The 12165-nt window shown below is 43.7% G+C and overlaps 1 protein-coding gene across 1 annotated transcript in view; it reads right to left on the reverse strand.

Moving 5' to 3' along the window:
- MYO10 (myosin X) overlaps window positions 1-12165 on the reverse strand; it is a 226595-nt gene that overhangs the window by 40253 nt on the left and 174177 nt on the right. Inside the window, exons 20-21 of the mRNA XM_054984586.1 lie at window positions 1048-1172; window positions 799-913 (exon numbers count right to left, since the gene is read on the reverse strand). Coding sequence (XP_054840561.1) covers window positions 799-913; window positions 1048-1172 — 240 coding nt within the window. The remainder of the gene's footprint in view (window positions 1-798; window positions 914-1047; window positions 1173-12165) is intronic.

The raw sequence follows: 12165 nt of genomic DNA on the forward strand, positions 1-12165 counted from the left end.
GTCTTGGCATTGTAGTTCCTGACATTTCGCCATCAGCTGTGACTGGCATCTTCAGAGGTGTAGCACCGAAAGACAGAGATCTCTCAGTGTCAATGTGTGTCATTGTGCACACTGACATGGAGAGATCTCTATCTTTCAGTGCTACATCTCTGAAGATGCTGCTGGTTAAGCATCAGGAACTACAATGCCAAGACCACGGCCATACAGCCTGGAAAATCTAGAACAACTAACGTTCTCCGGCCATGAAAGCCTTCGACAATATATTGTACAGCAGAGTTTGCTCAGTACGAAGAAATAATCAACCAGCTTGCCATTGGTTGGACCTCTATGAAGATCAGACAGGAAGAATCCATTATTTTTTGCCACACTTCTGCTAGCTAGAGTATCTAGAGAGGGGGCATGCAAATTTCCCAAATAAACAAATAGAAAAAACAAATTCCCTGGTTGAACATTTACATTTTTACTTTGTCCCCCTCCCTGGAATAACTAACTAAAGGGGGTCCCTCCGATAGGCAAACTGTACTACCTCCGAGTTGTCTTGAGCTTTTACACCCCTCCCTGGAATGACAGCCAATTCACAATTGGAAAGTTTAGAGTGTATCCTCACTGGACTGGCAGTACAGAAATGAAGTACTTCTTGGCTGGTGTATATTATGTATGTTGATAAACTGAAGTGTGAAAATTAGGAATGGATACCGACGCCTAGTTCTCACTTATGCTGATATGCAACAGGGTCTTGGACAGAGGCTGCTCTAAGTGCTGCCCTAGTTCTCCATTATCAATGCAGATGTATTGTACCTTCGACTTTCCAAGCTGCCATTCAGTGCTTGTGCTGTCATAGAAATGGAGGAGGGCAGCACACTTCCCTTTTAAATCTTCCGGGAGAGGCAAATTTCTCATCAGGACCTTGTATCTGGGGAAACGAACAAAACAAAACAAAAAAAAACCCAAGTTGAATCATTTTCTTTCTTTAAATTGTTCCAACCAGACCACAAACGCACTACCTAAACGCACTGCGGCTTTTTCTTCTCAGCAGGTACAGCTAACCTTTTATGAAAATCCTGAAACGGCCTTCGTACTGGAAAGCCAGCCCTTCGAATCCGCACCGTCTCGAGCATGCCAGAGTAACGCAGCTGGTTCAGCACCACGTTCTGATCAAACTGGTCTGGCATCTAAAAGAAACAAAATAGAAGACGGGGGGTTATAAAATATTTTCCTTCAATTTGATATTTAGCTGAATCCGGGCCTGCTGAACCAGACACAAATAATTTCAAAGCATATAATTCCAGATGTATTAATCTTGCACTCTGACCTGGATGGTCCAGGCTAGTCCAATCTTATCACACCTTGGAAACTAAGCAGGGTAGGCCCTGGTTAGTACTTGGAGGGGAGAACACCAAGGAAGCCCAGCGTCTCTACACAGAGGCGGAGGATAGCAAACCACCTCTTCTTATTTCTAGCCTTAAAAACCCTATGAGGGTAGCCATAAGTTGATGGCACCTTACAAATACATTAACAAACGTTTCAGGGCTGTACCCAAATACTTGAATTCAAAATATACTCTAGTCTACTACAAGATTTGTGTCCCTTTAAAATGCTTGAGAGTGAGTGAGAGCGTATGTATCTGGAGTCTCCTTCCAAGTATTTCAGAGGCACTTGCCAAATGTTACACACAGTGCCCCTTCAGACATGACGGAGAACATCATTTGCTGCTCAGGTACACATTTGGCACTCAGAAAAGAGTCCAGTAGCACCTTTAAGACTAACCAACTTTACTGTAGCATAAGCTTTCGAGAATCACAGTTCTCTTCGTCAGAGGCATCTGACGAAGAGAACTGTGATTCTCAAAAGCTTACGCTACAGTAAAGTTGGTTAGTCTTAAAGGTGCTACTGGACTCTTTTCTAATTTGCTACTACAGACTAACATGGCTAACTCCTCTGGATTTAGCACTCCAGCAGACATATAAAACAACCACCATTTCTCCTCCTTACAGGGCTGTCACCTTATTTAGTAGCCTTTTAAAAAGTGAAGCTTTTCATAGCATGAAGATAGGAGGTAGAAAAAAATGCCACCTGTGTATTAGGCTGTTGCCAAAGAGACAGAAGTGGACCCAGCAAAAGAAAAAAGAAACAATCCTGATTCAGAATGTAGTGCCCAAAGGGACAATTACAGAGGTAAGCCCCACGCTTACTCTCCGCTTAATCCAATCAGCCATCCCATCCCCTTTCATTTCTATTTAGCAGTCCATTATTGTTTAATGGCATCTCTGGACAGCTGTGAGACTTGGGAAACAGAAAATGCCTTGATTTGTATTCCTAAGAGGTAATCAAATCCTACTTTCTAGAGAAATACTACTAACACAAAACATGGCCTTAATTCCCTTAAGAACTGATGAGAATTGGAGCATTGATAGGAAAACTCTCTTCATTTCATCTTCTTTTAAAATAGCTTCGATGAAATATGTTCTGTAAGACTGTCATACATCTCCAGAGAGATATTTGTCACTAGAAAGGCAAACTCAGCAGACAAAATTATTTAAATATTGCAACTATTCTAATGAAGAGGGGGACATTTAAAAGGGAACGTTAATCCGTCTTGTCATGTTTTTCCCAAGTTTATTCTTACTTACTCTTTTTTTTTTTAAGGGAAAACATATACTGGCAACTATAAATGTCAGAAAATTACAGCCTAACAAAGCGCGACTGTTTTAAAATATTTGGTAACGTGTGCGTATGGGAGCAAGAAATTTAGAAGTATGTGTAACATTGTATTGCTTCTGCAGAGAAATGATAACAATTCTATAACCGGGATGTTTCCCCAAGTCCTAAATTTCTGCATGATAATTGCAGGCGCCCAGAGTTTAGTTATCATTCACGTCTGCTGGTGAGGTCCAAACTCCACGATAGCTGATGAGTTCCACAGCAGGCTTTTTTGATAGCTTAATGACAAACCCAGACCAGTAACATTGCTATTCACATTCAGAAAGAATGGGCTGCTTCTCCCAGGTGGAAAGCAGATGGGAAAACAGCTGAAACTCTCATTGTAAAGGACGGCGTCCATTTGCATCATATACTAGACCTGATATTCACCTTCCATGTGAAACAAAACCACAGATAAGAAAGTACTTTCAGATGCCACAATGTGGGATACTTCTGAGCTGCCACTCTGGGGCGTCAAATCATACGCGCCAAACAGAGCTATCCTTCATGCCGAATGGTTACTCCTGTGTGCTACCCGATTTAAAAGTCTACGTCCAATAATAAAAATGTTTAAAGTGACTGATGAAGAATAAAAGAACAATTGCATGAGCTGGATGAGGGCACAAATGCTCAGAACATCTTATACAAGCAAAGAAAGTATTCTTTTTTCCTAACAAATAATCCTGGGTTCTGCCGCAGTTCTCTAAAACTTTTGAAAGCTACACTTCATAAAATCCCACACAGTATTACAAATGTCAGAAGCCGTATTTTCCAGATTCTTAGCACAAACCACCTCCCCCCCCCGCGATTGCAGAGCTTCACTGCACTGATTATAAGGCTGCTGAAAGAAGGAAGAGGGGGAGAGTCTGATCCTAACATATGCAAGGAATACCCTTTTTAGTCATGAACAACACTGCTTTCATTTATCAGATAGCAACTCGCAAAATCTGTCGATGCAATATCAAAAAAACGCAGGAGGAGGAAATAAAAGAGAATAGAATCCAAGAGCCTTTTATCAGTTGCACGAGTTTCTCTGCCCTGTCAATATTTGACCGGTCTATTCCCCAAGACAGTAAAAAGCAAGTTGAGAATCATGCGGTGCCGTAAAGCTCACTTATCACTCACCATTTTACAGGCATTGCAGACACATTTCAGACTTGTCTTTAGCAGGGAGGCCAAGATTCATATGGAAAGCAACTGCCACGCTGACCTTTTCCCTGCACATCTAAAGACCACGAACAATAATGAACACTATTCCTGGTGCTTTAAAAAGTGCTCAGTTGCTATGGCAACCCCTCCTTTTCTGAGGGTAATTAGTGTGGTGTGGCTTTGGGATCGGATGGGGAGGGCCACAAAGAACGCATGCAAATGAGTGACACAATGACCAAGAGCCACAGCTCCTTCTCCCATGCGCTGCGGAGACACACACATCTCTCAGAGGAACATAGTGCACTGAAACTATCTGACTTTCTTCAAGACACTTGGGAGTACAAGAAGCAACAACTATAATGTGGCCATTAACGTGTTTAAGTTGGGGAAAAATCTAATAATGGTACTGCATTTTTCATCCATCTTCTTGGGGGGGGGGGGAATAGATTTCCAACTGGGCTCACAACAGAAATGTATGAATTTTTTTATTCAGGTTTCTCAGGACCAAACTAGATGATACAGAATCCTCAAATCTGCCACAGGGACACAGGCCCATTTAGAGCCTTGATTTTTACTTTTCAAAATGCAGCGGGACCCATTCTACCGGCGGGTGGGGGATAAAAGACCTTTGCACGGGGGATAAAAGACCTTCGCTCCCTCTCATTTTCAAAATGGCGGCATTTTGAATAAGAAAAATTCAGGCTCTGGAATGGCACCTTGTCCTCATAGTGGACTTGGGGACATGGTATCTAGTTTAGCTCTCAGTTGTGGCCCATGGAGGTTGGTCACATTCATTTGTTCCTTTTCAGTACCTACTTGGGGAAGGGGGTTTGAGGCGGTGCCAAAAAAATAGCCTGCCTGTAGGGTGCCTGGGCTTTACGTCTGCATACACTTTCCTTTAAAAATGCTCAGAAGATGGATCTGATCATTTGAGGCCGAGTCAGACTGGCTAGCAGCTTTGGCCCAGGGGTTGCCTTCCTCTTTACCATTATGACTCAGCTCATTTATTTGAGTAATAAGGCTTTTTTTTTTTTGGCTGCCAAAGTATATTTCAAACGATGCTCCCGATCTAGTTAACGTAAACAGAACTGAGGTGGATGGCCCTGGCTTGTAGAAAAATACGGATAATCTTTTGGTCCTTTCCAACTAGGACAAAATTGCCTGAAAAATTCTGAACAATTGCTTGAACAAAATAGCGTACATATCCTAGCAAAGTATTTCCGAAACCTGTGGGTCCTGAAGCTTGTGGAAAGCTGATCCAGGCTTTTGAAACTGTATTGATTTGTGCATGCTTGTTTTTTTTAAATGAGTCACCATACCAAGTAAATTAGGATGTGTGGACCACCATACCCCAAAGCAACTACTGTCCTAGCATTCCACCCAGCAGTGTCAGAAGCAGGGCTTTTTTTCAGCTGGAACGCGGTGGAACGGAGTTCCGGAACTCTTGAAAATGGTCACATGGCTGGTGGCCCCGCCCCCTGATCTCCAGACAGAGCGGAGTTTAGATTGCCCTCCATGCTGCGGCGCAAAGGGCAATCTCAACTCCCCTCTGTCTGGAGATCAGGGGGCGAGGCCACCTGCCATGTGACCATTTTCTCCGAGGGCAACCCACTGAGTTCCACCACCTCTTTTCCCAGAAAAAAAGCCCTGATCAGAAGTATTTCTCCAATGGAAGTGTCTCTTTCACCAGAGGAAGAGCCACTTGGATGGAGGACAAGTCCTTACACTGGAGGAAAGCTTCAATTGTTGCTGAGCATTGTGATGGAATACACAACAAAATTCTTAAGAGAGGTTCTAAATGCTATAACAACACGTGTAACTCGATTTCTTACTATTTGACCACGTACAGATGAATGTGTGAAGTCAGAAGTAGCAAACCTTTCCTAGAAGAGATGCCACCTAATCCTGTAAAGCCAGATATCTTAATAGATAACAAAAACAAACAAGCCCTCGTTCTATTATGTATAGACATTTTTATTTCTTTCAACACTGTTTGAACCTTAAGGGATGGTCAAGTAACTAATTTAAAATACCTGAAAATAGATTAATATTCAGGGGAAATCACATTGCAGAGAAGAAAGGCCTGCTCCACAGACCACCCTCTTAGCAGGGAAATGCAAGACTTCCCCTGGACCTAGCCTACTAGACTTCAGAAGATAAGAACAACCTAATGGCCATATGGGATTCTTCTTCTTTTTAAAAAATGCCTCCTAACTGTAGCATAGGTGCTTCCAATGTGGTGCTCGTGAGTGCCATGGGGCCCACTGACACCATTCCTGGTGCCGGCCAAGCATTTTTGAAAGTGAATAGAGTCAGGTGGAGCTTTTACCCATTAAAGCTTCTGATGGGCCACTGGACATCTGATTGGCTGTGCAGATAGTTTAAAATGTTATTCTGACAACAGCTGCCACCACAGCACAAGGATATTCACCGTGTGACTGAAGGCAAGCTGTGGCCGCCATTGTTTATTTATTTAATGGCTGGCTCAACCTCCTGTGGCAGCTATTGTGTGGCAGCTCCCACCATGCCACGTCAGAATCCCAAAGGTGTACAAAGACTCAAAAAGACCAAGGACCTCTGCTATAGCACATGGGGACTCTCTCCTGGCTGGGATTATGCAGATGCTGGAAGCAGGTTCTCCAGGCACTATCCCCAGTACGGGAAAAACGGAGTCTGCTCTCTAGACTAGCTGTAGGAGGTGGTGGCATAATCACGCCTATTTCAGGGAGCCAAATAGTACCCAAAATAACACTGACATACAGCCCTTACTTCCTACTCTCTTTAGAAAGCCTGTTTTGTGTGGCAGGAGCCTGATGCACATTGGAGAAATGAGATGCTCCTGCATATCTATGGGGAAACCACCCAACTGCCTGAAATTGATCGTCGTCATCATCCAAATGGCTACATTAAACTGAACCAGGAAGGGCCAATATCAAATTTCCTCCCCTCCGACCCCCCCAGTGATAGCAGTGGGGGAAAGCAGCCAGGCGAAGGAAGGAATGAAATCCTGCCCTCAAGTCATAGTTGACTGATGGCAATCCTTGGTGGCAAGAGACTGAGGTGGTTTGCCACTGTCTCCCTCTGTAACCCTGGTCTTTGTTGGAGGTCTCCCATCCAATTACTAACCAAGGCCAACCCTGCTTAGCTTCTGAGATCTGACGAGATTGGGTTCTCCTGGGCTCTCCAGGTCAGGAGTAAGGGTAGAGAAATGCCTCTCCTCGTTGAACTATGGAAAGTTGGGACCTTTTTCACTGATATAAATTAAAATTATTATTAAATTACTAGATTCATTCGGTATATTTTATGTCTTTATTTTTGTAAGCTGCTGTAGATGCCACCTAGTAGAAAGGCAGAAAAGAAGTGCAATAAATAATACTCCTCAATTTTTTTACGAGGAAAAGAATAGGGAAACCTGTTAGAAGTTGTTTTAGCACATTAAACAATACATAATCAAACGTTTGGGGCTTTTCTTCTTCCTGATTTCGAATATATTTGAAAACCTATTTTAGCAAATCCCATTACCACCTCAGATTCAACTAGCTTACTCCACCATTTTAAGACAATTTCTGAACAAACTTCTTTCATACAGATTCATTTTAAAAATTACTAGTAAACAAATGGCAGTTCTACACATTCCATTTTAAGGGAGAATTTGCAAAGAATGAACTGAAACGAGTCCATTTCTGCTTTCTAAAGTTACTGTTTTTAAAGCCCTACACAGAGGAAGCCATTCCTGAAATAGCTGAAAGCAAAAACACTGAAAGAGCAGGCAAGAAAGTTAGCTCTCTTAAGACAGTGAAACAAAACTCTGACTGACAACTGTGTAACACTCATATATTATACGTAAGTGAAAATTGGCAAGAAGGTTGAAGCCTTTGAGTGCTTAGGAATTTAGGTGGCGAAGAACCATTATCTCATAAGCTGATAAATATCTGCGTGGAGTTGCCTTGGGCCAGCCCAAAAACAAAGCCCGTGTCATCATAATAGTAATCGTGGCGAAAGGGAGGACCCAAGGACAGATGTCTTAACACCTATGGAATTTCTCCCCATCATCTTCTAACCTCATTTATGTGACAACACGTCCAAGAATGGCAATAATGACAGGATGATATCCCATAAACATTAGCGGTTAAACGAACGGCTCCCACACATCCTGAAGAACTAAGGTCTTCCAACCCCTTCGAAGAACCATGTTATTGGGCGTTGTGAAATCTCCTCTAGGAAGCAATTCCACAAGCTGTACTCCACAAAAGTGGACTTGCAAATTTTCAGTATGCATTAAGCAATCGTGGTCAGCCTTATCCACCACATAGTTCCACATCGGGGGGGGGGTGCTGTGGGAAGCAGGGTCGGCTTCATCCAACGGACAGATCAGGTAGAGATCAATGGATGGTGGGGAAGGAGAGCAGGCACAAATATGTTGGCTCCACCGCTGTGGTCTTCTGCAGGATACAATCATGCGGAGGAAGTGGCCACATATATGCCCTCTCCCAGTAATCAATAACACTGCATTCCAAATGTCACAGGAAGGGTGCATAACCGCACAAAGTGGCGCCAGCATGCTCATTCTTGCTTTCCTTCCTTGTGCACTGAACTCCACACCTGGGGGCTATTGGGATAATATCAGACTACCGGTGCAATCCTAAGCAGAGTTATATTTTTTACTATTTATTTTATTTGCTTTACCAGTGCACTGGTTACTGGTGGAGTGCCGAATCAGGTTCAAGGTTTTGGTATTAACCTATAAAGCCCTATGTGGACTGGGACCGGCATATCTGTGGGACCACCTCTCCCCATATGAACCCCAGAGGACTCTTTGTTCCACTGACAAACATCTGTTAAAGATCCCTGGCCCCAGGGAGGCCTGCCTGGCATTGACCATCTTGGTCCTGGCCCCAGCCTGGTAGAACGCTCTGTCCAATGAGACCAGGACCGGCGGGATTTGTTATCTTTCCGCCAGGCCTGTAAGATGGAGCTGTTCCGCCAGGCATACGGTTGGTGCTAGGCGGTGCCCCCCTGGCCGGGTGAGTATAGTACATGCCCTCCCTACAAGTGACACTCTCCATCTCTCACATGTTCCCTGCCACAATGCTTTGGAGATTGTTAAAGGGTGGTTGGCCGCTGTATGTATATATATGTATATGTACAGTTTGGTGTAGTGGTTAAGAGCCAGTTTGGTGTAGTGGTTAAGAGCGTGGGACTCTAATCTGGAGAGCTGGGTTTGATTCCCCACTCCTCCACTTGAAGCCAGCTGGGTGACCTTGGGCGAGTTATAGTTCTCTGAAGCTCTCTCAGCCCCACCCACCTCACAGGGTGTTTAGTTGTGGGGATAATAACAGCATACTTTGTAAACCACTCTGAGTGGGCATTAAGTTGTCCTGAAGGGCGGTGTATAAACCGAATATTGTTGTTATTATTATTTTATGTATTTTAGCTATGGTATTTTGAATGTTTTATGGTTTTAAATTGTATAAAGTGTTTAATATAATTTTAAATGGTATGTTAGTTGTAATCCGCCCTGAGCCTGCTGGTGTGGGGAGGGTGGAATATAAATCAGATCAAATCAAAATAAAATAAATTTATTTATATCCCACCTTTTGTCTCAGCTGGAACCCAAGGTGGCTTACATAATTCTCCTCTCCTCCATTTTATCCCCACAACAACCCAGTGAGATAGGTTAGTCTGAAAGCGCATGTATGGCCGAAGGTCACCCAGCAAGCTTCCTTGAGGATTTGAACCCAGCTCTCCCAGATCCTAGTCCAACTCTAACCTCTGGCCCTTCTAAGTCGACTGAAGTCAATGGGCTTAGAAGGACATGACTGTTTTTAGGACTGCACTGTAAACGGGTGAAATAACTGTTGTGGTTTTGAATAGCTAACAGGGAAATCTTGTGCGTAGGTAGTGTGGTCTAAGTTCACTGATTTCAAAAGACTGGAGTAATTCTGTAAGTCTCTTTTAGGTGACTTAACAGAAGTGGCACGGACTGTGAAAGGGTTTGATAGAACCAGGACAAAAGAAGGGCTGGCACACAAGAAGAAGAATGTAAAAAACACCCTCAGGAGTCCAGAGAGTATGAGCCAGCACAAAGAATAGGCTGAGAAAAGGATATTCATTAGAATTTTTCAGTTATTATATTAAAGAATGCAAAATTGCATATCAAATGAAAATTCATTTTACCGGTAGATAACTATGTATCACAGATCTACAGAATAGTACCAAGAACTGAAACATTTTCTGTTCTCAGCCTCGCATGTCGCCAAAGAAAGAGGCTGGTGTTAAAGAACCTCGTCTCACATTGCTGCCCCGCCCGCCTTCCTTCGATCGCCCGCCCCCCGTCCCGGTTTGCCTGTTACCATTACCCATCACTCTCAGCACAACGCCACCATCTGGTCTCAAGAATAAGCAATTTTTATAACAAAATGGGATTTAGAAATAACCATGATATAATCTTCAACAAAAAAGTAATTCCCCTTATGTGCCCCTGATCTCATTGCCAAACTACATGTACTTCACAATATACCATACAATTCTTACACAACTTATTTATATTCTTATATGATAGGCTTGCAGTTGTGGTAAAAAATGTGACTTGCCCAAGGCAATACAGGGAGTTCCTGACTGAATATGAATTTGAACAGAAACTCACAGATCTAAGTAACACCCTGAACTTTCTTGTGTAATTTTACGGAGACCTCTATAAAGCTTAAGAAGGTTATAAATAGCACTTTTTATTACTGTGGTGGTATTAGTCCTTATCCTGCTTCCATAATTTGATAACCATTAGTACAATCATAGCAAAGAGAGAGGCTTCTTTAGTGATAATAGGCTTTGCTGGATAGGGAGAAGCTAGGGTTGCCAGTCCTGCACTGGGGGTGGGGGATCCCCCGCTCCCACCCTCCACCCCTGCTTACCTGACTGGCAGGGGGGAATGTGCCTCCGGGGTACGCTCCCACATGGTGTGGCACACCCCTGTGCACCGCAGCAGCCTGATTTGGGCCGGATTCCTGGAAGTGACATTATCGCGCAAGCCAGAAGTGCACACGCACCAAGTACACATGTGAGAAGAACACCGATAAGGTAGGTTCTGGGCCTCCCACCTCCCGCCCGGGGGTAGAGGGACCTGGCAACCCTAGGAGAAGCCTATTTGCTTCTTTAAAAGACAAGCAAGCCAAGGGCATGATCCATCCCATCCCAGGTATAGCAGACACCAGTGCGGGTGGGATTAATATATTTTTTAATTAATGGACCCCTTTTTCTTCCTTCTCCCTTTATAAACAAATGCACATTTGGGTGCACCAGCCATTACTACGAATAGGAGTCATGTTAGTATGGGTCATGTCGCATATAGTTACCCCTTCCTCCTCTAAGTCCCTGGCTTTATAAGTACAGTCTTGCCCTAATCAGAGTGTGCTTACTCTGGACAAAGGCAGTTCTACAATACTACCTCCCAGCTTCTAAACAGCTATTGTTTAAACTCTGAAAAGATTTTATTGCATGCTAAAGACCCATCTCATCTGCAAGTGTTCCACCAACTTCCTTTATCTCCATGTGTGCATTCAAGAGGGATACATTTCTACCCAATGCCAACAGATGCTGTTCAAAGTAACAAGGAGGGGAAAGAGGAGGAGACTGAAGGTTGGCTTTAGCTCTGGGGCTGACAACCTCACTAAAACTGGCAGCAGGGCTCCAAGCACGGACCCCAGCTGGACACCTCGCCAAGCCCTCCTCTCCACCTGTGAAATGTCTGCTGTTATTCCATCGAAGGCCATCCTAATTAAAGCCTACAATCCCTACTGGATAAGCCTCAATCTGGCTGCTCCCCCTTTCGCCACACTCTCAGCGGTCAGTGGTCTTCCGCTGAAGAAAAATCAATCAGACTTCTGGGTAGCCACAGACCTGCCCGCTAGAAAACGCATGCTGTGAAACGTTAATTAAGAGACAGCTGTCCTCTTCCTCCACCTCCTGACAGCCAAAAAGCAGTGGCATTATTGTTTATGGCAGAGGCCAGGAGGTCGGTGCCACGAGTTTGTAACAATCACTGTGCCATTACTAACAGCATCCTTCCTTAAAAGTAACAGATGCTTACTTTCTTGTTCTGCATACAAACTAAACTCAGAGACTTTAGGGGCTGTTGCATTTCTCAGAAAGGGGGATAGTTAAGTCACAACATGGGGATGGCTTTTACTAGCAGCTTTCATTAGCTAGTAAAAATTCTCAATTGGCCTCTCCAGTGCAGTTCACTTCACATGTCACAACTCTTCTCCACCCAGTTCTATGTGCCTTTTTGTGTACATGGGAGATATCTAGACCCTATGG

The sequence above is a fragment of the Eublepharis macularius genome, chromosome 7 (genome assembly GCF_028583425.1).
Source record: "Eublepharis macularius isolate TG4126 chromosome 7, MPM_Emac_v1.0, whole genome shotgun sequence".
In the NCBI taxonomy this organism is placed as follows: Eukaryota; Metazoa; Chordata; class Lepidosauria; order Squamata; family Eublepharidae; genus Eublepharis; species Eublepharis macularius.